Below are 26,912 nucleotides of genomic sequence, written 5' to 3' on the forward strand. Positions count from 1 at the left end.
CACAATGTATAGTTTAAGATCCAGATATAAACTGGTTATAGAGGCCAAAGCTGTTGTCTGTTGTTCAAGCAAGATAAGGACATTTGATTTATCATGCAATTTATTTCTAATACTCAGTGTACCATATTTATTGGCTGTTGGTAAGATTTTTTTATAACTTACTGTTGTGGCTGCCTGTTTGTTTTTTGATTCAATAAGCAATTACACAATTGTGGGAGTCTTCGAAGCATGCAGAGCAGCAGGGCCACACCTGGATGCAAATACGCTGTGACGAAGATACTGCCATTTTGCAGAGGCAGGGAAATCATAGCTACTCTTTCCATGGGTTCCAGCCTGTAGGCCACAACCCTGAAGGGGGTTGCAAAGTGTTTTCTGGAGGGTCACTGAGGATATTTTCAGTTGCAATTATTTTCACAGGAAATTTCACCATCAAGATTTTCAACAATTATTTATTTCAATATGGTTAACACCGCAATATTCAAAATATTCCTTTTGAATATTGCAGTGTAACCATATTGAAATAGAGGGAGATGAGGACCTATGACATAAGGACCCATTAAAATGCCTTTTAATGTAAATGCGGCAGCGGGGGGGGGACAGGTTACTTGGCTATTGTAATAGGGGGTCACAACTTGGAAATGGTTGGGAAACACTGCTTTAATCTAACAAATGAAAGAAACTCATCATTCTAGACCAGTGGTTCCCAACCTTTCTTGAGTCACAACCCTGTTTTGTAACAGCCAAGTAACCTGTGACACCCCTGCCACGTTTGCATAAAAAGACATTTTAATGGGGTAAAATCATCCCTTTTTTTCTTTCTCCCAGCGAAAGGCCTGTTTCTAACTTTAACATGCTAATTTTAATATCCCACTCTGAAAGATCAAGAAAGGGCTACAAAACATATACAGTAAGGTAACGCCCCCCCCCCCCAAAAAAAACACTTTGACACCCAGGTTGGGAAATACTGTTCTAGGCCAACCAACTAATTCAAAGAAAGCCCTAACAGCCTAATGCTTCATATGAATGGCTTCCTCCCAATTTTCAAATCATGATTTCCTCACAGTATTAATTTAGCATTGGAACATAGGTCACAATGAATTGCCATACCATTACATGCCAACATTCCTTGGCTGCTAAAACTAGGAAAATGGAAAGGCATAGACATGGAGATCAGAGTTGCCTCCCACCACTCCAGCCCTTATGCCTCTCATGTGCTCTGGAAGGTTGGAATAACCTCCACGGAAAGAAGTATGCATACAGCTGCAGTGTGGAACTAGTTTCTTCTCCAATACAATGTAGCCCTAAATGCTTTTCTTAAAAGGCTATTGGAAACAACCATCAATATATGCTTGGTTGGTCAAGGTGAGGCCTTATTGCTTTTCAGTTTTACGAGGTGATGTTGAAATAGCTCTTGGCTTTCATCAGAATGGAGCAGAAGAAAAAAGAAGTATTGAGTGTCAGCTGCGGGTTGGAGTTAGGGTTTGTAGATGTTAAATTTTAAACATCATCTACTTCCTGAAGCTATTGAGACTTCCAGTGTTTTCTCTGAATACAGCCAATCAGAGTAAGGTTCCGACTACACAGTGAATTCAGATTTCCCTTGATCTTTCTGCAGTAAGCCTTTTGTTTAAAGACCAGCAGGTGGCACAGTTAAAAGGCAGCTGCTTAACACAACGAGGAGGTTTGTAATCAAGGCTTCCTAATGTAATTAGCGTTGCTATGAACTGTAAAAACACAAGAGGCTTTCCTTTACGTCTTTTTTTTAAAAGAGAGAGATAATCAAAGGGCAAAGTAGAAGGGGCCGGGTGGGCTGCAGTAGAGACCAGACTGCATGCTACATGAATGCAGCCTTCTTCAATTTAAGGCGCACAGACTTTGGGGTGCGTGTGGAGAAATCTGGCTGACTGGACTTTGCTGAATGCCTGCTGGCTTCCTCCTCTCTGTCCATGGACAGAGAAGCAAAGAGTTAAGGGGGAAGGTGTATGTGTCCATTTGTGTGTGATCACACATGCAGTTCATCCTTCCTTGGGAGGCCAAGGGGGAGGGAGAAAGGGTGTGTGTGCGTGTTGTGTGCATATGCAGATGATCTTTCTTTTGCTGACTGGTTCAAGCAATCACATGCCTGAACTTGATGCAAATTGATTTGGCTTTTCAAAAGTAGAAGCCTAGAAAAAGAAAGGAAAAATTTTGGATTTGGGTGGGGGAACTCTTGATTCACATTTCCTTTCGCATCATGTAATCATCAACAACAGCATATGAAGCAGCCCACCTGTGGAATTTCCCACATTTTTTGCCTGGGTGATCAGTTTCTAATCCATTTTTGTTTCTTTGCTTTGTGACATCAGACAACATTCACATAATTTTGCCCAGCTTTATTGTCTGTAAAACAGCAACAAATAGTGGCAAAAATTGTCTTGCAATGCTATGCAAATAGCATATGTTTTGGTGGCCAAATGTCCTCAGTTAAGGAATTGTGTTAGACATTATCAGTAGCATGCTGAGTCACAGAATTCAGTATGCAATAGATAATGTTGACAGTGATCTCTTAAGGCAATTCACCTCCAAAAGTTGCAGCATTTGTGTTAAGCTAGCAGCATAACTAGGCAAGAGGATTTGGGCCAGTACATAGCAAGTTGCTGAAACTGAGGAACAATGTCTGCAATGATTTATGTGACAGTGTCGTAGAATGCTTGTCTCATAGACCTAATTCTGTGGGAAATATGCATCAAAAATTATTTTGGGGTACGAAAATGTTGTGACCTGACCAATGAGAGTTAAACATTAAGGCTGAAATTTCACACTCTTCTGCATTTCTTGAATCAATGCAGTCTTAAAATATTTTATTTATTTTGCATTGTTGTAGCTACAGTATTACAATAATTGATAAATGTGATTTGACACATATTAGTGAAAATGTTACAGAGAAAGACACTGAAGAATAACTCTGTAAGTGCCACATCAATGCATTTTAAAGCCAAAGTTGTGGAAGGGCAATCAATGAAATAAACATGCTTGAATCCAAATACCATATTGCAATTATACTTCATTATTCCATGGTGATTTTATGTAAAGCTTATTATTCATTATCCTGGTCTTGCAAAAAGGTGATTTCCCCCAGCAAAGTTACCAAGAATGTCATATAGTATATTCCCTTGTAGATCTTCAAATAACAGTTTTATGTTTGCTTTTCCTTCTAGCATGTGTGACAGAAAACAGCAATTTGGCAAAACATTTTTAACCTGACAATTTGACTGCAAATTGTTGTTTTCTCTCTAAAGAAGAAAAATTTAAGATTGCATTTCCATATGGCTGTGATATTCTGTAATTTTTTTTAGATTGCTTTGGGAACAACATGCCCATTATCAAAGTGCCAGTTGTACGCAAATTTGGAATTGTATCCCATGATGAACATCAGAAAATTCAGCAAAGACTGCTGGCTAGATATCTCAAAGAGAACAATTTTAAATCCAAGAAGCAGAAACCCAAGTAAGTTTAAATAAAACACAGAACAGAATTGTTATATATTACAGTCCAGTGTGACATGGGCAATTCTCAGTGTTTTTAACAGAGCGTCTCAGTAGATGTTGTTGTTGTTTACTTGTTTAGTTGTGTCTGACTCTTTGTGACCCCATGGACCAGAGCATGCCAGGCCCTCCTGTCTTCCACTGCCTGCCAGAGTTCGGTTAAATTCATGTTGGTTGCTTCGATCACACTGTCCATCCATCTCATCCTCTGTCGTCCCCTTCTCCTCCTGCCTTCACACTTTCCCAACATCAGGGTCTTTTCCAGGGAGTCTTCTCATGAGATGGCCAAAGTATTGGAGGCTCAGCTTCAGGTTCTGTCCTTCCAGTGGGCACTCAGGGTTGATTTCCTTCAGAATGGATAGGTTTGTTCTCCTTGCAGGCCAGGGGACTCTCAAGAGCCTCCTCCAACACCACAATTCAAAAGCATCAATTCTTTGGCGGTCAGCCTTCTTTATGGTCCAGCTCTCACTTCCGTACATCACTACAGGAAAAACCATAGCTTTGACTATTCAGACTTTTGTTGTCAAGGTGATGTCTCTGCTTTTTAAGATGCTATCGAGGTTTGTTATCGCTTTCCTCCCAAGAACCAGGCATCTTTTAATTTCGGGGCTGCTGTCACCATCTGCAGTGATCATGGAGGCCAGGAAAGTGAAATGTGTCACTGCCTTCATGTCTTCCCCTTCTATTTGCCAGGAGGTAATGGGACCAGTGGCCATGATCTCAGTTTTTTTGATGTTGAGCTTCAGACTGTTTTTTGCACTCTCCTATTTCACCCTCATTACAAGGTCCCTTAATTCCTCCTCCCTTTCTGCCACCAGAGTGGTATCATCTGCATATCGGAGGTTGTTGATATTTCTTCCGGCAATCTTAATTCCGGCTTGGGATCCCTCCAGTCCAGCCTTCCGCATGATGTATTCTGCATATAAGTTAAATAAGCAGGGTGACAATATACAGCCTTGTCGTACTCCTTTCCCAATTTTGAAACAATCAGTGTTTCCATAGTCTACGTGCGACTTGTTTTAGCATAGTAAATCATAGTTAGAGTCCCATTTGAATCAATGGAATTTATGAAGGAAGGAGAGTCACTAAATCCACATAGATTCAGTGGACCTACTCCAGTGTGATTTACTGTGCTGTGAAGGAGGACGTTGCACAATGCTTCTATTTGGGTAAAGAATTTTCCTGGGGATGTGTACAGATAAACCTTGGAGACTATAAATAACACAAGAGCTGTAGTTATTTTGCAAACATTTATTCCCCCTTCTAATAAACTGTTAAGCATTTCCATGATTCTGAATCAACAGTATTTTGTATTAACCCTAACATGTCATAAATGGCAACATGTCATCTGCATGTAATAAAAATGTGGATTCTTGGCCATGAACAAGGATTCCTCTGACATTTTGATCTTGTCACAAAGCATGTGTCAACAGTAATAATAAATACAGGCAGCCCTGACTAATTCCTCTTGAAATGTTGAAGAGTGGAGATGTTAATCCATTGATTATTACTTGGGCCTTTGGATCTTTATGCAAGATTTTGATCCACTTTACAAAGTCAGTAGGCAAGCCCATTCTCTTTAGAACCCAGTGTAGACATCTCCAGTTTTATTTTTAGTGGCACTTTGTACACCTCTGCTTTCTTCCTCATGTTGACCAACAGATATAAATGGTTCATTTGCTGTCACTTTGGGAGAAAACCCATCAATGCTGTATGAATTATTGCAGCCAAAATGCCCCCAGGTGTGCTGTAAAGACTGTGCTGATTATTTTTGCATAATTAAAGAGCTAGATCTGTAATTATTGAACCTAAGTGTTTTCTTGCCTTTTTTCAAATTATAAATATGCAGTCCCCATACATCAAATGAGGTAGTACCCTGTCTCAGGAATTCTCGTACTTCACCCTTCACTGAATCAGTCATCTGAACATCTTCTTCTTGCAGTTTTGAGGTGTTGTGCAGAGAAATAAGGCCATACAGGATGACAAGATAAGAGGGAGTGCAGGGTATTGATTTGGCAGTTAACAATAAAACCAGTTTTAAAGGATGGATGGAGATGTATCTATACAGAGAGAGTGCATGTGTGGAAGAAGGAGGGTCTGTTGTGGGCTCCCAAATGAAACTTGACTATCTCTACAGGGCAGTTTTCCCAGTATAATGTGCAAAGGTATTTTATGCTTTTGCATTTTATGTCCTGTACTTTAACTGAAGTTAGACTCTTAAAATTAAATAAGCTTTCTATTGCTGTATTTCATACTTGGAATTTTGATTCTATGTACTACGCGTTCCAAAATTAAACTGGATTTTTTATTGGATATCTTTTTTTAGAAATCCACTTGAACTTACTGAAGAATTTATTGAGGATTTCAATGAGTCACTAAAAACAGAAAAAGAAGAAACATTCATAGAATTGGCTGAAAAGATGCTTGCCAGATGCAAGGTTTGTGTCTGCAAGAGTTACAGGATTTCTAATGCAGCATTCACAAAGACCTTCTGCCAATCTTCTGTTTCTACTGTAATGTTTAATAGCTAGGAATTATTGTAATACAAAATTTCATTATTTATATTTTAAATGATTTTGAAGTGCAGGAGATTAATATAATGTCTTATAAAATAATGTTTGACAAGAATGCTCTTCTGATCTGAATGCTATACAAGGCTTTGTTCTGAATAACTCTAACCAAGCACAAGGAAGATAATGTTTAAAAACAGAGGAGAACTGGATTGTAAAGTTGTTTTAAAAACTCGTCCAACTAAAAAGGAAAAAAGAAAAAAGAAACAACAAAAAAAGAGGCAATATTGTGGTACATTAAAGACTGTCTGGAAATTGAGCAATAAATAATCCAAATTAGATTTAATCAAAAAATTAGATTTTCTATAGCATTTGAGGGACCTGTCCTATTTTAAAGGTTCTCTAGTTCCTTCTACATGCTTAATTGAAAATAGGTCCCATTAAACATGGGAGACATTCTTCTGAGTAAAGACACAAAAGCAATTGCATTCCTTTTAATTAGTTTAATGAATGAATTGAAATATTTTGATCTATTAAAAAGCACATCTGAATTAAAACCAATAAATAAAAGAGGTCCTTACCCCTTTCACCCACTGTAGGTTCTTCTATTCCTTTATTTGGCATTCGAGAGCACAAGCAGGGGAATGAAGGAGAATTAAAATTAATTCTAGCAGGGAAGGGGGAGCTGTGGGAGGCCCGGAAACATGCTCATCATGGTTCCTTTCCGCAAATAGGAGCATAAGGAACAGCCATGCGCTGAGTTACACAGTTTGATCCATGTAGCCCACTATTCCCCATTCTGACTGGCAGGTGTAGGCATCCTTCAGTCTCGAAAGACTATGGTGACATGCTCTGTATGGAGGACTTGGAACAACGTTTGGTGTGGTTGAAGAGGCCAATTCGAGAGTGACAATCTCTTCCACACTGAAGACAAATTCAATCTGTCCCCTGTCCAACTCCCTGGTTTTGCTGCTTTTGTGACTTCCTCTTTGCCTCGGCCTGCTGGACAAGGGTCTCTTCAAATTGGGAGAGGCCGTGATGCACTGCCTGCCTCCAGGCTGAACGATCAGATGTCAGGGTTTCCCATCTGTTGAGGTCTATTCCTAAGGCCTTCAGGTCCCGCTTGCAGATATCCTTGTATCGCAGCTGTGTTCTCCCTCTGGGGCGATTTCCCTGCACTAATTCTCCATACAGGAGATCCTTTGGAATCCGACCATCAGCCATTCTCATGACATGCCCAAGCCAACGTAGACGTCGCTGTTTCAATAATGTATACATGCTGAATATTCCAGCTCGTTCTAGAACTACTCTGTTTGGAACTTTGTCCTGCCAGGTGATGCCAAAAATCCGTTGGAGGCAATGCATATGGAAGGTGTTCAGCTTCCTCTCCTGCCGTGCACAAAGGGTCCAGGATTCAGTGCAGTACAGGAGTGTGCTCAGGACACAGGCTCTATAGACCTGGATCTTGGTATGTGTTGTCAGCTTCTTATTGAGCCATACTGTCTTTGTGAGTCTAGAGAACATGGTAGCTGCTTTGCCAATGCGTTTATCCAGCTTGACATCCAGGGAGAGGGTGTCAGAGATAGTTGAACCAAGGTACACAAAGTCATGAACAACCTCCAATTCTTGTGTGGAGATGGTAATAGAAGGAGGTGAGTCCACACCCTGGCCCATGACTTGTGTTTTCTTCAGGCTGATTGTTAGTCCAAAGTCTTGGCAGGCCTTGCTGAAATGATTCATGAGTTGTTGGAGGTCTTCAGCAGAGTGGGCAACGATGGCTGCATCATCTGCAAAGAGGAAGTCCCGCATGCATTTCAGTTGGATTTTGGTCTTTGCTCTCAGTCTGGAGAGATTAAAGAGCTTTCCGTCTGATCTAGTCCGGAGATAGACACCTTTGGTTGCAGTTCCAAAGGCATGCCTCAGCATGACAGCGAAAAAGATCCCAAAAAGGGTTGGTGCGAGGACACAGCCCTGTTTCACTCCACTTCGGATGTCAAAGGGGTCTGATGTTGAGCTGTCAAAAACTACAGTTCCTTTCATTCCCTCATGGAAGGATCTGATGATGTTAAGGAGACGAGGTGGACATCCAATCTTGGGAAGTATTTTAAAAAGGCCATCCCTGCTAACCAAGTCAAATGCTTTTGTAAGGTCTATGAAGGCCACTAAGAGTGGCTGTTGTTGTTCCCTGCATTTCTCCTGCAACTGTCGGAGGGAGAATACCATGTCAGTGGTGGATCTATTAGCTCGAAATCCACACTGTGATTCTGGATAGACTCTGTCTGCAAGCACCTGGAGCCTCTTCAGCACGACACGGGCAAGCAGCTTCCCTACAACTCTAAGAAGAGAGATGCCACGGTAGTTATTGCAGTCGCCCCTGTCTCCTTTGTTCTTGTACAATGTGACGATGTTTGCATCCTTCATGTCCTGTGGTACTCCACCTTCCCTCCAGCAGAGGCAAAAGATTTCATACAGTTCGGTGGTGATGATCTCCTTACCGCATTTCAGCACTTCAACAGGGATATTGTCCCTTCCAGGTGCCTTGCCGGAGGCGAGGGAATCCAAGGCTGCATTTATTTCTGCTAGGGTTGGTTCGCTGTCCAGCTCTTCCAAGACAGGCAGGCACTCAATGTTATTTAATGCTTCTTCGGTTACTACATTCTCTCTGGAATATAGCTCGGAGTAGTGCTGCACCCAGCGTTCCATCTGCTGTGCTCGGTCCTGGATGATCACACCAGTAGCAGACTTCAAGGGAGCAGATTTCTTCTGTAATGGACCTAAGGCCTTCTTGATACCATCATACATTCCTTTGATGTTACCTGTGTCCGCCGCTATCTGTATCTTAGAGCAGAGCTGAAGCCAATAGTCATTGGAGCATCTCCTGGCAGCCTGTTGGACTTGGCTATGAGCGGCTCGAAGAGCTTGTAGGTTGTACTCGCTAGGACAGGTTTTGTATGCTGTTAGAGCTCTTCTCTTATCCTCAATGGCTGGCATTAACTCCTCCGAATGGGCTTCGAACCAGTCAGCCATCTTTCTGGTCTTCTTGCCGAAGGTGGACAAGGCGGTGTTATACACAGCGGTCTTGAAGTGTTCCCATCATTCAGGTGCATTTACATTAGCTGGACCTGGAAGGGTTTCCTCGAGTGCTTGGGCAAATTCCTTCACTTTTCTTTGATTGCGAGTCTTGCTGATGTCAATACGTGGTCTTCCTTCCTTTTTCATGTGATACAATTTCTTTGTTCACAGTTTTACTCTACTACACAGCAGGGAGTGATCAGTATCGCAATCAGCACTCTGGTAGCTGCGTGTGATCGTAACACTAGGAAGGCTAGAACGTCTAGTGAGGATCAAATCGAGCTGATGCCAATGCTTGGATCTTGGATGTCTCCAGGAAACTCTGTGTTGCAGCTTCGTATTAAAGAATGTGTTGCTGACACAGAGACCATAGTAACAGCAAAACTCCAGTAAGCGTTGGCCATTTTCATTCATCTTTCCAATGCCAAAACGGCCTAGACAAGTGGGCCAGGAATTGTGATCAGCACCAACTCTAGCATTAAAGTCTCCAAGAATGAACAGTGACTCTCTTTCAGGGACTTTTTTTGATAGTAGCTGCCAGATCATCGTAGAATTTGTCTTTCACTTTTGAAGTGGTTGACAGTGTTGGCGCATATGCACTAATGAGGGTTACTGGTCCTGCTGATGAGTGGATCTGCAGAGACAGGATTCTTTCACTCCCCACAGTAGGTGGAACAATGCATCTCAGAAGGGTGTTTCTGACTGCAAAGCCAACACCATACTCCCTGGTCTCATTCGATGGTTTTCCCTGCCAGAAGAATGAGAAGTTTTTTTCTTTGACAGATCCCGAGTCTGGCAGTCTTGTCTCTTGCAGGGCAGCAATGTCCATCTGCAGTCTACTCAGTTCCATGTCAATGACGGCTGCCTTGCGCACATCGTCTATTTCTTGCAGGTCGTTAGGAAAGCCGTAGTCAGGAAAGCCAGGGGTCATTGTCCGTACATTCCAGGTGCCCAGCTTTAGGGCAGAAGTTTTCTTACGATTGTTGCATGGTGCACGGTTATCAATCTGCTTATCGGGTTTGACCCTAAACCCCACGCACCCCGTGAAGTTAACAGACCGTGGCGAGGTAGCACCTTACTGGCTGGGGGCTGCCCAGCTTAAGGCGGGCGGTATCTACCTGGTGAGGTGCAATGACCTCTCCCACCATCAGAAGTAGCCCCTGGCATCATGCTCTGCGCCAATTGAGCATAGACTTATAACCGGTAACTGCTACTTCCCGTGTTGTTTCGACGCTGTATGCGAAGCTGGAGTGTCCTCTCCAGAGCACGAAGCCTGGGTAAAATAATGTGGAGGATAGGCTGTTACCCAAGCAGCAAATCCCCCCTCTCCACGTCGCTGAAATGGTCCAGTGGAAAGGCAAGAGCCAATACAACTGGTTCCAGCAACGTCGCAGGGTTACCAGAACGACACGAACTACCTCCGGGACTCTGGCTCCGGATTTTTCCTCGAGGTTATCTCCTGAAGCCTTTTCCATAAGTGGATATAGCCACAAGGCAGTGGAGGTTTAAAATCGGAGTTTTCCTTCTCCTAGATGGGCTGCCTTCCAGGGCTGACAAGCCCCACCTACACTGGAGAACCCTGACTGGCAGGGTTCTCCAGTGTTTCAGGCAAGATTCTCTCCTAGCCTTATCTGGAGATCCCTGATATTCCCTATTGGTCTCCCATTTAAGTCAGGCTAACCTTGCCTGACCTTGCTTATCTTTCAAAATCAGGTGAGATAGGTGTGTTCCGAGTGATACAACCGCCTAAATGAATTTGTTGCAGAATTTTATTCTTGTTTTGTTCGGAAAAGGTAATAATGGCTTGTTTATTTTCCAAAACTGAAATATAATTTTGTCCTTTTGGAGCTACTTATTTGATTCATGTTCAAATTTGATTAATCAGTTTAATTAAAATTATTCCATCAGGTAATAGCAACCCTAGTATTAACACTAAGGGTAGAAAATAAGAACAAGGAAGTGGAAACTTTTGTTGTTGTTGAGTTGTTAAGTCGTATCCAACTCTCCGTGACCCCATGGACCAGAGCACACCAGGCCCAAACTTACCAGCTGACTATTTGTTGATTCTGCTGTTATTGATTTGGCAGTCCTTACCTTAATATTGTTTACAGAAAATTTGGACTGAGATGAAAGATTCACTGAGACAGATACCTAGAACTAGATACCACTGGTTGAAATGCTATGTTGAAATACCAAACCCCCAATAAAATAGAAGCATTGCTTCAATAAAATATGTTCCGTTGCCAATACTGAGAATTGAGAACTGACAACAAATAATAAAAACAGAAGTTCCTGCACCGAATATAGTTTTTGTTTAGGTAATAGGAGCAAACATGTTAAAAGAAAATTATTTTAACGAAATCTCAACAGAACAATAATCTATAAAATTATTTGTATTTGATACCTAACATGAGGAAGATATTATCAAAATGAAAATGATTGCAGTTATTGTTTTTGTTGTTAGAATTACCAGGCTGATATAATATTTTCATAAAATAAACTAGGACGGTAAAGGAAATCCACATAGCCCCAGGATTTTTAAATACTTAGCTAACTGAAGACAAATAAGACATTTGACAAAGTATGCAAAGGAGGTTGTTGTTAATTTGTTAATTCATTAGATGCAAAATACGTGAGTAGAATAAAGACTGAAAAAAGACTTCATCCCTCAACCCTGATTGGTTAAATGTTGGTCAAATACTTGCCGTCTTGTGCACAGATAGGCATTAATGCAGAAGAATAGCAAGTATGGTGTCAACTAAATTAGGTTTAAAGAGCAAACTGGAAATATCTGTGAAAAATGAAATATATTTTGGTGGCATTTGGTGGATTTGGTTCATTTCTACTTCAGCAGTTGCTGAAGAGCCCTCTTTACACCTTGATTCAGACAGAACAAGTCATTACTGTGATATGGAGCTAGTAATTAATTGCTTTTGTTGTAAGGTACTTCATATGGTAATAACAGCATAATTTTAATTAAGCATTTGTCTTCTTACTTAAGTGTCAGTCTGAGGAATTAAACACTGCTGCCTTATTAACTCCAAGTATTTTGTTTTCCACCAGCAATCTCTTCATAATGCTTTCTTTAAATATACACAAATTCTTTTATAAATAAATAGCTTTTTGAAAGCATCTTCAAATCATAACTTTCCCTTGTACATTTGCTTCCTTCATCTTCTAACAGAGACGATCAGGTCTCAGCACCTTAGGCTGTGGAAAGTATGTGGATCTTCCATTAGCATGGACTGAGGCAATTATGTTAGCTCAGTGCAAAGGAAACATCAGTGAAGGTATGCTTCTTCCAAATTTTATCTTTATCACATATTATTTTCTTCATCTATGCAAGCACTGCAAAAATTATGAATATTTCCAGTAATATAGACTCTATTTCATCTCACAGACGGATTTTTGGCATAGTAAATGTAAAACCTTATCTTTCATTAACTTTGGTGTCAGATGTTTCATGAATTGACTTGATTTTTAGAATGGGTCTCATGGATGCAGACATATGAAAATATGTTAGATGAACAGTCTTGTCTCAAGTAGGTAGCAAAAATTTACACCTGTTCTTGACATTTGTAATAACATCTGTAATAGCTAGTACACTGAAAATCTTCTGTATATATATATATGGTGAAGGTGCCATATTGGAAAATATTGTGTGTGAGAGAGTGAGTGTGAGTGTGCGCATGCACACACATGCACACGCACACACGCGCGCACGCACACACACACAAACACTGTATTTTCCAGTATGGCACCTTCACCTAAGCTTACTTTACACACACACACACACACACACACTGTATGTGTGTGTATATAATAATCACGTGCCTCTGGGAACGCCCCGGACTGTGCAGGTCGCCCCTGGCCACACAGGCTGGCTCTGCTTGGAGGAGGCACAATGGGAAATCGAACTCCCAGCCTCTGGCTCTGCAGTCAGCGCCCTGGTTTAACCAGGACCTTCAAGCGATGAAGCGCAAGTGGAGGAAGAACCCGACGGATTATAATTGGATAGCTGTCAGGGCTGCAACTAACCTTTACCTGGCTAAGGTAAAGGCTGCCAGCCGAGCATACTTCGCTAACCGGATAAGTGAAGCTTCAAATCAACAGGCGGAATTATTCCGTATAGTGCGCGACCTATCCGGAATTGGTCTGAGTGATGGGCCTCCCCCTAGTTTTTCACTGGACCAATTTGCAGCATTTTTAAAATCTAAAGTGGAGGCCATCTGCCGGGACCTCTCTCCTATTTTAAATACAGTGAGTCGAGCTGAGATGTCCAGCGCTCCGTCTTGCCCAGTGACTCTCGATTGCTTTCAGCCTGTGACGCCGGATACTGTGGTCAAGGCGCTTGATTACTGTTGTGTCACCACCTCCTCCTTTGACCCTTGCCGGCCTGGCTAATCAAAGCAGTCAGGCCTATAACAACGGAGTGGGCCACAGCAATAATTAATGGGACTTTCCTTGAGGGCAGAGTTCCTCAAGGAGCCAATGCAAAGCAGCCAGAGTGGGAATGATATGATGGTATTTTCTCACCCCACTAAGGATATTTCTACCTAGTTTGATGGTTTTGCATCTTGCTTTATCTGTAAAATCAGTGCCTTTGCTTGCTGTTTCCAGTTAGCCGATGCATAGCCTTGACTGATGGGTTTTCGTTGAAGTACTGGAATCGAGTAGAACCCAAATGAAGAGCTCTGCAATGAAACTGGCACACTGCTAGTGCCTTACATCTTGATGGTTAATTTTTTGCAGTTACAAATCCATGTACAGTATATTTAGAATTCCTCATGATGGTTTTCTTTTCAAGTACCACTGCTTTATAAGCTCTTTCTGAAATTAGACATTAATTGGGTGTAATTTAAAATGACATTTAAATTTCTGAAGCAATTTGCTTTATATAACCACTTGTTTTAGGTTTCCCCAATTATTTCTGTGAATAAAATAGCATGATACTAAGTTAGTTGTGAGGACTGGGATGGGATGGGGGCTAAAATGTACTTTCCCCTCCTTTTAATGCAAACGAGCCAGAGAGAAGCATCAGTTTATTTCATAAAGTCAAATGAGCAGAGAAGCCTATACACCTTTTATTTAGAAATGTCACTGGAATTACAGTTACACTGTAAATACTCAGAATGTATGATAGAGCACTTAGAATGAAGGCAATATTGTAATAATAGGTACCTATCAGAACTGTCATTCTTTTGGCTTAAGTGAGTGGCAAGTGGTGCCATTAGAAATGGGAACTGGTCTACTTTTAAGTTAGGAGGACCTTTGATAAAGACACTTCTGTATTCACCAGTCAAGTTGTGTGGATGTGTTCATAGCCATGTTGAGATGTGTTTTGAGAAATAAAAAACTGCCATTAGGATTTGGCATCCACAGAATATGGGCTCGAATGATTGCGACAAAATTATGATTGGCAATCGAGGTAGCTACCTTCTCAGTGGATGAAGGTTTTGAAGAATACCTTTGTCTATTTTTCCACGCTGCTGGTAAAACACTGGGTGTAGACTTTGAGTAACTTACAACTAAGAGGAACGTCCAGCTTCTATCTCATTCCCAGATCCATATTTTGTAGTTCCCTGGTTCAGCTTCACTTAGCTTATGTGTATTTTGTCAATTGGAGATGAGGTAGCTGGAGATTGAAGATCGTTTTAAAAAAACAATGTGGAAACAAAAGGAAATCAACAAATCTCCGTTATATATCCTTCTTTAATTAGCAATATGAAAACACCAAACCATTAGTGCAGTAAGCAAAAAAGTGGCAGGAGAACAAGTGTTATAAATTTCCTCAATAAGCAACGTACATTGTGCATTCTTGGAAGCCTGTTTAATTTTATTAATTCGGATGGCTTTATTATGTAATAAGATTTGATTCACAGCCTAGCATAAACATTTCGGCAACTGCTGAACAAAATTATGAAAGAGACGAGCCTTAATTACTTTATCATCAAAGCGATAATCAAGAAAGGCAAACAATCTGGGAGAAATTGATGTAACACTTATTTTATTTGTTCATAACTTGGCAAGCATTCTGTTGCAGGTGTGACAAGAGTGTTAAGCCAACGTGGAGCAAGCTCTTTATTTGATTTTGTTTTCTATTTTATTTTTTCACTCCAGAAGCTCTTGAAATTCTCATAATTTCCTTGGACCATGCTCCTGTTGAGGCCGATCATATTCCGGTTTTATTTTTTCTCGCAGAATCTATATTGTATAAATTGTGTCATGATGTGGTACAGAAGCAATTTCTGTTCTCATGTGAAATCAAGTTGTACAAGGTATGTCATACTTCTGACAGTAAATTATAGTATCTCAGTACCCTAATATGTACAATTTGTTTCTTTACATGGGTTCCTAATGAATACTCCTTCACTGTGATTGTAGACAAGGAAAGTTTTTGCATTATTCTAGAAGTAGCATCATGTGCCATTGAAGACAGGGTTTCCCCCTGGAGCTGCAGACATCTTTCTTTGCAGAGGCCTGATGGGTTTGAGAGAGCAAGCAAAGCATAAACATTTTTGAGGATTGAACTGAGCATGTGCTTAGAGACAGAAATCTGGGTACAGAAGCAAAAAAGTGCAATTATTTTTTATAAATTGCAAGTATAAAGCCTTGGTCATGTTCTTGTGCCCAAGGCTACCATACAAGATTAGCTAATTTAGGAATTATGGTATAGCCTGTGTGGCACTGGTGATGGACAGGCAGACGACTCTGAGGTTAGTTGATGAGGGACCTCTATAAAATCTAATGATGACCTAACTTCCTAATGATAACACGAAGGTAATATTGAAAAAACAGGAGAGTCAGTGTAATATAGTGGATAGATTTTCAGATTTGGATTTGGGAGACTTAGGTTTTAATCTCCACTTTGCCATTTAGACTCACAGGGGATGAATGGTTTGCTGTCATAACGAGTCCTGAAATATCTCACATACTTTGGAAACCCATCTAAAGTTGCCATAAAGTGGAACTGACATGATGGCACATAACACACAGAAACATTGTATGATAGTTCTTACGTCCTCTTTGCTAGCTTTTTCTTTCAAACCATTTTCAGCAAAGCAACAGGTCATAAGATGCAAAGAAACAAGCTATTCCTTACATTATGCTCTGTGCTGATATCCAAGTGATATACTGTCAACAATGTGCAGCACAATCAGTACAACAATGTGTCAGTTTTAATTAATTTGCATACATCCAACAATACATCCTGTGATCACAATTATATTTAGTTCTTAAGTAATATTTTAATCCACTTCTTCCCTGTTGGTTGTTGTGGGTTTTTCGGGCTTCTTGGCCGTGTTCTGAAAGTGGTTCTTCCTAACGTTTCGCCAGTCTCTGTGGCTGGCATCTTCAGAGGACAGCAAACTGTGCTCTGGGTAGGCTTGAGAGTGGGTGGAGTATTTGTCTCAAGCCTACCCAGAGCACAGTTTGCTGTCCTCTGAAGATGCCAGCCACAGAGACTGGCGAAACGTTAGGAAGAACCACTTTCAGAACACGGCCAAGAAGCCCGAAAAACCCACAACAACCATTAGATCCTGGCCGTGAAAGCCTTCGCGAATACACTTCTTCCCTGTTTGTAATATCTCATTTTCTTGCCCGGTGGCTATGTTCTTCAGGTTTTCTGCTTAGATTCAAATGAAAGATCTGTGGGGAACTGCGACCCCTTTCTAGTGTCATCAGAAGCTCAGGAATATTGTTATGTTCATTTCCCTGCAAGCTCAGATTCCCTAGTAATGACTTCCCTGTCATTCTGTGCACCTTTTGCTGTCAGACGCTTTTGACCCAGATCTCCATCTTCTGTGGTAGATACAGTTTTCACTTTCAGCATTGGTGCTATAAAATACAAATCAGATACATTTTGAGGATGCAGAATATAGTGAAATATTTTCATTGACATTTGAATTATATTTGTATTTAATGTTGTATATTGCTTTGAATGATACATAACAGAGGAGCATTTAATAAATTTTAGTTTAAAACTTTCCACCTTAAAATATTTTGTTTTTCAGAATAGTATGGGTGGTTGAAACTCCATTATGCAGGTAGTGATGTACAGTTGTGAAAATAAAAAGGGCTGTATTTTTTCAGAATATGTATCATGATTCAGTATAAAACCACTGATATACAACCAGATGCTATACTTGATGCGGCTGCTCTTCTTCCAGACCTAACTTAAAATCTTTGCCATTGAAGTGAGTTATGAGAGCTGCAGTTTACACTGTCCAGCTTTTATTAGAGAAAACGATTCACTCTAACATGTTCAAGTAAAGGCAGGACACTTTTCTATTTTATGCTGTCATCATTATTACTAGCTTCAGCCTGACTTTGTATCTCCCTGAATTCACTGGTTTCAAGTAGTCCATAAAGAAATATGTTGTGAAATGCAGTTTCTCCTTTCAGGTGATCCTTTAATGAAATGCCCTAAAATGCATACAGAAAGCAATAGTGTTTCCCTTGTCCCAGGGGGCATGGTTAACTAATAATTTTAGCAATCTTTTTGCATAATGGGCTTCTTGCTATTTAAATGATGTGAACTCTTTATTCTCCCTTATGGATTATCATTAACTAAAATGTATTATGTTAGGTCACATCATCTTAAAGTAGCAGCAAGAGATTTATGCATTCAAGAGAGAGGATGAAATTGAAGCCATGTAAATGAAAATGTCCAGATGAGAACATTTATTTCTGAAAGCTGAATAAGACCTGTAGGGTAATTGAAGAAATGACTGCGGCATCATTGTTTAATGGTTTAGCCCTGAACTTCCATCATGTATCTCTTTTTTGTCATTCATAGGGCCCTTTAGCTGAACTGCAGTGGTTTCCCTGTTCAGTTTTGAGACTCAACAGCCATGGGATTTGTTCACTAATAATCCCAGGAACATTTGGAATAAAAACCCTAATCTCATTCCAGCCAATAAGCATGTTCTTTGCTTTGTAAATATAACCTCTATTTTCTTTGTGAATATAACCTCTGTCTATAAACCCCTATTAATTTGCTTCCCGAACTTGGTATGTGCACAAAAGTCCATCCACGTATACAGAGACAACAGCACATTGGCTATTACCAAGAGAAGAATGCGCTTATCCTGTTCTAATCTTTTGTTTCCCTAAATCAGGAGGCTCAAACTCAATTTACCTGGGGGCCGCTGGAGGCAGGGTCTGCCTGAGACTGGGCCGCATCAGATTTTCTGCCCAGCGGAGCAAGAGCCCGAGGAAGCCGCCTGGGAGTTACCTTAGCCTGGTTGGGGCTCTGAAGAGGAGGAGGGGGTGCGCGAGCCCTCACCCGGCCACGACCCCCTCCGTCTCCTTCTTCACCACCACCACCACCAGTAGCAGCAGAATGAAGAAGCAGAGAAGGGAGGGAGCGCCAGCGACCAACTAGTTGGGGGGAGGAGGGCACGACATAAAATAAAATACAAACAACCCTCACAGAATCACCTTGCCAAAGGAAAAAAGCTCCCATTGGTACCTGCGAAATTAAACAGAATGAGGCAGGCTCCCCATAGGTGTGTGTGCACGCGCGCGCGCGCGCACACACACACAGACACACACAGAGGTCCGGCAACATTCCTCTGAAGGCCCCCCTCCAAAAAAAAGGCACAGTCAGCAGTCGCAGCTACCCCCACCACGACAGGGGAGCAAACTTTATGAGGAGAGCCCAGGCAGCCTCCAGAGCCGAAGCGGCTGAAGCAGGATGGAGAGGAGGAGGAGGAAGCATCGCCGGGCACTGAAGTGGCCACTGGATGGGCTGGTGGTGGGGGTGGCAATAGAGAAAGAGAGCCAGAGAGCCACTTCCCTGGAAGAGGCGGCGGCAGCTGCTGTTGGTGGCTTGGAGGTGTTCATCTTTACAAATATATACTTCTATGATTTTTCTTTTAATATTTTTAATGTTTTCAGATTGTGGATGATTGGATACAGATCCCATGGATAAGGAGTTCCTAATATAGATCAAACCCAGCAGTTCCACCAGCAGACCAAGTTGCTATCTAATTCCCTGTGTTCTCACACCATAAGATGACAAATTATATGCTTCCTGAGGACTTGCAAGGGATCCCACCATAGAAGTGAAAATTTCCATTCTAGTCTTAAGGCTTGTCTTTTGTAGAAATCTTAACCTTCTCAAACTTCTTTGTCCTGTGATTCTCCCAGATATAGATGCTATGGTTTGAAATTGAATATGAGGTTCAGAAGATATTTGTTGTAATGGTCACAGTGGTGAACATGGTGGTCAGTATAACCATTAGATCAGTGTCAAGCAATGTGAATATCAAGGAGATATTTTTAAAGCAGCAGGCACTATCTTTGACCTCAGTGTAAGATGAAAGGGAGAGTTCAGTCCTGTCATTGATCTTGCAAATAAGCTGGCAAGAATTATTAACCCATAAAGTTAGTTAGTATCCTGTCTATCCACACTATAAGGGCATGACTACACTGAAGTTTTCCCCAGGTTGTTGCAAACGTCCCTGGTATTTAAATCACTGTTGCCGTTCACACAGAACAGCTTAATTATCCTGAGAAGGTGTATTTCATGTTTGCACATGTCACACAGCCCCTTCTCCCCCACCCCTGTTCTGTGCCATTATTGCCATCCTCTTAACTGCCCTTTCATCATCAATTATTTTGATATCTCAAGTTACAATACACTTTACAATAATTCTGTTGTCTTGTTTTAGCACTCTTTAATGGTGGCTGTAAAGAGACTATTATCTCAAGCCTTATTGGGTGCACTCACCCCTCCCTGTTACTCTGGTTTAGATGTCATTGCAATGTGTGAAATACCCTGTCATGTGCCGAATAGAATACAGTGGTGCCTCGCACAATGGGCGCCTCGTAGAGCGATGAATTCGCTCTACAAGGCCGTTTTTGCGATCGCAAATGCGATCGCAAAACTGTGCCCATATAGGCGGTAATTCACAGAGCGAAGGTCGGTAAGCTGCTTGCTTACCGACCTTCGCTTTGCAACCCGCTGATCAGCTGTCTGGCGGGTCCAAAATGGCCGCCGGAACAGCCGAAAGGGGCCAGGGCGCAGCGATTTCGCGCCCTTGGTAAGCAAGGAGAGCGCGCGAAAATGCTGCGGAAGCCCCGAAATGGCTGCGCGCAACCATTTTGGGGCTTCCGGCAGCGTTTTCGCGCGCTCCCCTTGCTTACCAAGGGTGCGAAAACGCTGCGCCCCGGCCCCTTTCGGCTGTTCCGGCGGCCATTTTGGACCCGCCGGACAGCTGATGGCAGCCATTTTGGCGCCCTCGTTGTGCGAGGGGAGGGCGCGAAAATGGCTGCCGGCCCCGGGAAACATTGCACAACGGTGAGTATTCTATGGCACTGGAACGCATTAAACGCTGTTTAATGCGTTCCAATGCCTTTTTGTGTTCCGTAGTGCGATGTTTCCCACAGCGAAGGTTAATCCAGAATGGATTAACCTCGCTGTGCGGGGCACCACTGTATTTTAAAAAATTGATTTTGAGACATTAGGCACATTATGGGATATTGTAGGCATTATTAAGATAATTAAGAAATAGAAATCTCTATAATGATTTGTTATTTGTTCTTCACTCAAAGACACTGCACCTCCTGTGATTAATTTGGTTGGCTCTTCTTCGTGGTCTCTGTGAATGCACACTAATGGATTAAGTCTGTGCCTGCACAGAGGTCTTGGAATATTCTAGAGCTAAAAGATTGCTAGGATGGCCCCCCATAGCCCACGTGGTCCACCCGTCCTAGTGATTACCTCAGTTCCTTTTTTTAATGCTGCTGAGGTCTCACCTCTAGAGATTCGCTCAGAAGATTGGTTCATTCTGAAAGAGAAAATAGATCATTATCACTAATATTCGTATTTCCCTTTTATTTTCTACTTGATTCTCCCCCCAAAAAGAATCGTTATTCATTGATTGTTTCGACTCCTCTCCAGTTTTCCCCCCTTAAGTTTTTCCTGCCTTTTATGGCCCCAATGGATCCTTTCAAAAAGTGTGTCTCCTGCACTAATAAACTTCCATTATCCAAAGACCATAACACTTGCTTATTCTGTTTGGAAGAATCACATCAGCCCTCCAGCTGCCCCAATTGCAAGAAATTTACCAACCAAACTATCAAACTGAGACAACAAAGACTTAGATCTTATTTGTGGGACCAATCCCTTCGTCTACCAGTCGTAATGGACAGTTCTCAGACTCCTCAGTTGCCTGTGTCTTTGGTCGCTGTTTCACCAGTACAATCTCCAAAAACCAAGACGTCGAAATCCAAGTTGTTGAGATCTACAGCACAATCCACCCTGACATCCAAACCTAAATCGAAATCCACTACTATCAAACCGAAAAAGCCTAAGAAACTGCTACCGGAAGAATAGCACTCAGTATAGACATCTGCGGTACAAAACCATGCTATCATCAACTTAGATACTGACAAGGAATCCATCCCTTCTGTCTCAAGGTAACCACCATCCCCCCTACTTACAAGATATCTGTCATGAGCAGATACCTCAGCTGAGGTAATTGCTGCAGAATATTCAGCCTCTTCGAGCCCCAAATCATTGGCTGGCTCAGTATCAGAGTGTGGTTCTAGTTCACTTCAGGTCCCTGTTCCAATTATGATGAAGAAAAAGAAACAGAGACATCACCACATTGGTTGATCCGATACTGCCACTTGCCAGTCTCCGCGTCGTTTGGGGCTGAAGCTATCACAAGGCTCAAGGGCTTGCAAGCATCGGCCCAGGCACGTTACACTGTTTGAGCCTCTAATTTACTTTGATCCGCCAGCTATATCATGCCGCCATCATCATCAGTATTGGCACTACAGGATGGAACAATTTGGCGACCCTCACATGCGGTATGCGTATTGGTACCCATTTGATACATGTGCCTCTGCCTCTCCTCGGTACCAGACGGAGGACCGGTATGACGATCTCTCCGATATGGACAGACCTCTCCCGGTACTGTACCAGGCATCGTAAACGACATGCAAGTACCCCACCAGCCCAACCGGTACCGAAGAAGCAAAAAACTACCAAACACTTGGTACCAGCCACATCCCAGGACTGAGCTGCCCTGGCTTCAACTTCATCTATAGACAAAGCTGCCTCTGCTCCATCTTCTTCCCAGGATAAAACCTCTTCAGTACAGGCTACAACAAGTTATGTTGGCCCACCACCCAATACCGGGCACATCTCAAAGCCAAAAAAGAAAACATTGGAGGGCACTACACTGTTGATATCACACAAACAGGGTGAGAGGTCATCTAAACATCATCGGATCGAGCATTCTCCTGACATTTCTGAGTCATCCTCCTCTCAATCATGTGACTCTGAGTCCTTAAACTCCTCATCTTTCTCAGATTCTCCTCCTAATCTAGCGATGCCTGATTCGGACATTGCAGACGCCAATCCTCCCTCTCCAGCTGAGGATTTTGCATCTTATTCCCATTTGCAAAGGCACTGGACCTCAACGTCCAGCAGCCCACCCAGTCTGAATCCGACAAAGTCTTTCAGGATATAGACGTGGACCAAGGACCACTCCTCTGTCTGGGGTTCATCCCATCATTGATGAAACTGGTGAAACAATCATGAGCCAAGCCATCTTTGGTACCACAGATCTCCCGGAGGGTGGAAAATATTTATAATACACACGATACTGACACCAGGTTCTTTTCCAAGCATCCACCACCTAACTTATCATGGATGCCACTCAATCGCGATCTCGCAACCGGTCTACCGTCACCCCGAGTAGTAAGGAGGGCAGGAAATTGGACATAATTGGCCGTAGGGTTTCTTCCCTAGCTTCATTTACTCTCAGGGCTGCAAACTATTTGGCAGCCATGGGGGCATACCATAAAACCTTTGGAACTGGTCTTTACCATCTCTACAGGCAGCTCCTGCAGAGCTCAGACCAAAGGGCCTCTCCTTCCATCAAGAGGCCATGGTTCTAGCCTGTCAAGAAAGAATCACGGCATGGCACATCACTGAGGCAGCATCAAAACATATGGACACTGCGATAGCCCTACAAAGGCACGCCTGGCTTCAGTCAGCTAACATCATGGAAGACTCCGAAATGTGTATAGAGGACTTACGTTTCGATGGTTCTGGCCTCTTTGATACTGAGACAGATGACATCCTGGAAAATCTACAAAAGATGAAAAAGACGGCACACTCTTATAATGTTCAGCCCTATTACAAAAATCAACGCCACCAATGGCGACACCAATACCCATACCAACAATACAAATCATTTCCTGACAGACAGAGATACTTACCACAGCAAACTACTTCATACCAGTCTTGACAGCATGCTCAACGTCAGCGTCCTCACCAATCATACAGGCATCCTGAGAAGAAGAACAAGCAGAGCCTTTGACTTTCCAGCCCCTTTATCTCCCATCCTGCCCACCACTTCTACCTCCCGTCTTGCACCATTCTTCCCCGTGTGGGCGCACATCACTACGGATTCTTGGGTACTATCAATCATCGCAAATGGGTATGCTATAGAATTCCTATCTCTTCTACCTCCCTGAGTTATCTTCACCCTTCTTCCACCACTCTCAAATCAGAGATCCAAACTCTACTCTCAAAATCAGCCATATCACCCGTCACTCCAAATTCATCCGATCCCTGCTTCTTCTCCAGATACTTCCCATCCTAAATCTTTGGGACCTCAACTATTTCATCGCTCAACACCATTTTCGTATGGTGACTTCGGAACACATCCTTCCATTGCTCCAACACGGAGACTGGTTTTTAGTTATCGACCTGAGTGATGCATATTTTCACATTTTCATCACATGCGACCATCGCAAATTTCTCCGTTTCTCTCTCAGATGTGCCACTTTCGAATTCAACGACTTACCATTTGGCCTGTCGACAGCACCCAGAATGTTCACAAAATGCATGACTCCGGTGGCAGCATATCTTCGTACCCTTGGGATCTCGGTGTTCCCGTACATCGAAGATTGGTTACTAGTAGCTCATTCCTGGGACCAAGCACTACAGGACATCGAGGTGACTCTATCTCTTCTAAAAGATCTTGGCCTCAAGGTCAATTTAAAAAAATCGGTGCTGACCCCCTCTCAGCAAGTAGACTAAATAGGTGCAGTGCTCGATTCTCTTCATGCCAAGGCTTTTTTTCCTCAGGAGTGTGCAATCAAAATACGAGCCCTTGTCAAGCATTTTTATCCAGAGGTGTTTGTGACTGCCCATCAAGCACAACGCCTACTTGGCCTCATGGCCTCCACTACGTCTGTTATCCAGCACACGAGGTTGAAAATGCACTCACTGCAGGCCTGGTACCTGTCTCTGTTCAACCCTCTTCTCGACGCTCCCACCATGCACCTACAGGTTACCCACAAGCTTGCCTACCAGCTCAAGTGGTGGATCACACCTTCCAATCTATTCCTCGGTTGACCCTTTGTGCTACTAGTGTTGACAGGTGTCAACTGAAGCCAGCCCTGTCATTTGGGGGGGGGGGCGCACTGCAGAGACCTTCATGTTCATGCAACATGGTTGACACGAGAAAGGCTTCTCCATATCAACAACCTGGAGTTATTAGCAATTTTCAAGGCATTCCATGCCTTCCTGCCAATCATTGTAGGCACTGCAGTCCAGGTCACCATGGACAACACTGCAGCGCTATATTACATAAGCAAACAGGGAGACACACATTCACTTCCTCTCCTCTACCTCGCTGTATAATTCTGGGAGTGGTGTCTGGACCTTCACATTTTTCCAATGGCAGTGCCCTTTGCCACACAGGACAATGCCTGGGCAGATCATCTGAGCCGACAAACTTTCCAGATGCATGAGTAGTTTCTCGATCAGGATGTGTTTCTCCAAATCTGCAAAGAGTGGAGCCAACCCATTATAGACACATTCACTACAGAGATGAACAGAAAGTGCACCAGCTATTTTTCAAGGGCGGGGAGTGGCCGAGGATCCCTAGGAGACGCCGTCATAGTATCTTGGAATACCCACCTCATCTATTTCTTCTCTCCAATACCACTCCTATTGTGAACCACTGTAAAAATAAAACAGGATCACACCAACGCAATTCTAATTGCCCCATACTAGCCGAGGCAGCCGTGGTTCACAATGTTGACCTCCATGATGTCCCAATCAATTTGGCTATCTTGTCTCCCTCACCTCCTCACACAACACTGAGGGCAGACCTTCCATCCCAACCTTCAGTCCCTACATCTGGCTGCTTGGAGAATTTTACCTCAATAAACACTATCCTTTCCTATTCCAAGAAACCTTCTACAAACCATCTCTACTTCTTCAAATGGTTGGCTTTTCAGAAATTTGCAAAGAAACATGAACTTCCATCTGCACCAGATACCCTGAGAGTGGTATTGCTTTTTCTCTCTTACTTATTTGATCATTGCTTATCCTTATCTACACTGAAGGTATATATGGCAGCTATTGTGGTACACCAACCCCAAGATTCGGATGCTGCTTTATTATTTCGGCATCCTACTTTGAAGAGATTCCTTCGAGGAGTAGCCCACCTTAACCCTCCAAGACCATCACCTACACCTCAGTGGTTGCTACACTGCGCCATCTATCTCTTCCTCCCTTCAAATCCCTTGCCAATGTGACAGAGTGTCTGCTGTCATTTAAGGTTCTATTTCTAGTGGCTATTACCTCTGCCCATAGAGCGTCAGAACTTGCAGCTCTCCGTATTGATCCTCCCTTTCTACAATTCCACCCATGTAAGGTCACCCTATATCTGGACATCTTTCCCAAAGTATCTACTGATTTTCATGTCCGTCACCCAATCATTCTGTCTACTTTCTTTCTTAAACCATCCACTGGTGTTGAAAGATCACTCCACCTCATGGACGTGCGGCGTGCTCTTGCTTTCTGTGTGAAAAGGACTGCTTCCTTTAGGAAGTCCAAGCACTTGTTTGTCTCTCCTCACCCACCTCACAGAGGAGAACAGATTTCTCCACAAACCATATCAAGATGGATTGTGCAAACCATTCGTCTAACTCACCAACAAGCCTCTTCCGGACAATGTCAAGGCTCATTCCGCCATGGCATTGGCAGTGTCTACTGCCTTTCTCAGAGGTGTCCCAGTCCACGATATTTGCAGGGCTGCCACCTGGTTGACTCCGTCTACCTTTGCATCTCATTATCGACTGGACATGCATGCCAAGGCAGATACGAGTTTTGGATGTGCAGTTCTGTATTCAGTCTTGCCGTGATGTCCCTCCACTTATAAGGTAAGCTTGTTAGTCACCCATTAGTGTGCATTCACAGAGACCATGAAGAAGAAAAAGAGGTTACTTACCTGTAACTTTGGTTCTTTGAGTGGTCATCTGTGAATTCACACTTCCCACCTGTCCTCTCCTCTGTCCATCACGTCTGTCTCACTTTTTGAGGAGCAGCGGCTTTGGGGAACTGAGGTAATTGCTAGGATGGGCAGACCATGTGGGCTACGGGGGGGGGGCAGTCCTAGTGATCTTTTAACTGTAGAATATTCCAAGACCTCTGCGCAGGCACAGACTTAACCCATTAATGTGAATTCACAGATGACCACTCAGAGAACCAGAGTTAGAGGCAAGTAACCTCTTTTTTAGGTTTTTGCTGGTTAATTTTTTAAAAAAGAAAGACCGCAGACCCATGGGATTTCCTTGGCCACTTCCTCTTGGGACTCTGACAGTTGGGCCCAGGCACCTTAAACTCTCTTGCACCTTACAAGTAGAGGCTGTTTTTGTCCTAATTTCAGCTTACTTACAGAGTCCCCAGTACAACAACTGGAGAGTTAACAGTAGCCTGAATTGGAATCAGGTAACAGAAAGAAATAAGATTCTATGTGGTCCAGTA

At 42.7% G+C, this 26,912-nt stretch overlaps 1 protein-coding gene across 5 annotated transcripts in view; it reads left to right on the top strand.

Moving 5' to 3' along the window:
* TMEM232 (transmembrane protein 232) overlaps positions 1-26,912 on the top strand; it is a 218,430-nt gene that overhangs the window by 16,982 nt on the left and 174,536 nt on the right. For all 5 annotated transcript variants that reach the window (XM_020779999.3, XM_020779996.3, XM_072992470.2 and 2 more), the window contains 4 exons: positions 3,336-3,486; positions 5,851-5,962; positions 12,291-12,396; positions 15,227-15,384. In XM_020779999.3, the coding sequence (XP_020635658.3) occupies positions 3,353-3,486; positions 5,851-5,962; positions 12,291-12,396; positions 15,227-15,384 (510 nt within the window). In that variant the 5' untranslated portion in view covers positions 3,336-3,352. The remainder of the gene's footprint in view (positions 1-3,335; positions 3,487-5,850; positions 5,963-12,290; positions 12,397-15,226; positions 15,385-26,912) is intronic.

Source organism: Pogona vitticeps, chromosome 2 (assembly GCF_051106095.1).
Source record: "Pogona vitticeps strain Pit_001003342236 chromosome 2, PviZW2.1, whole genome shotgun sequence".
Classification (NCBI taxonomy): Eukaryota; Metazoa; Chordata; class Lepidosauria; order Squamata; family Agamidae; genus Pogona; species Pogona vitticeps.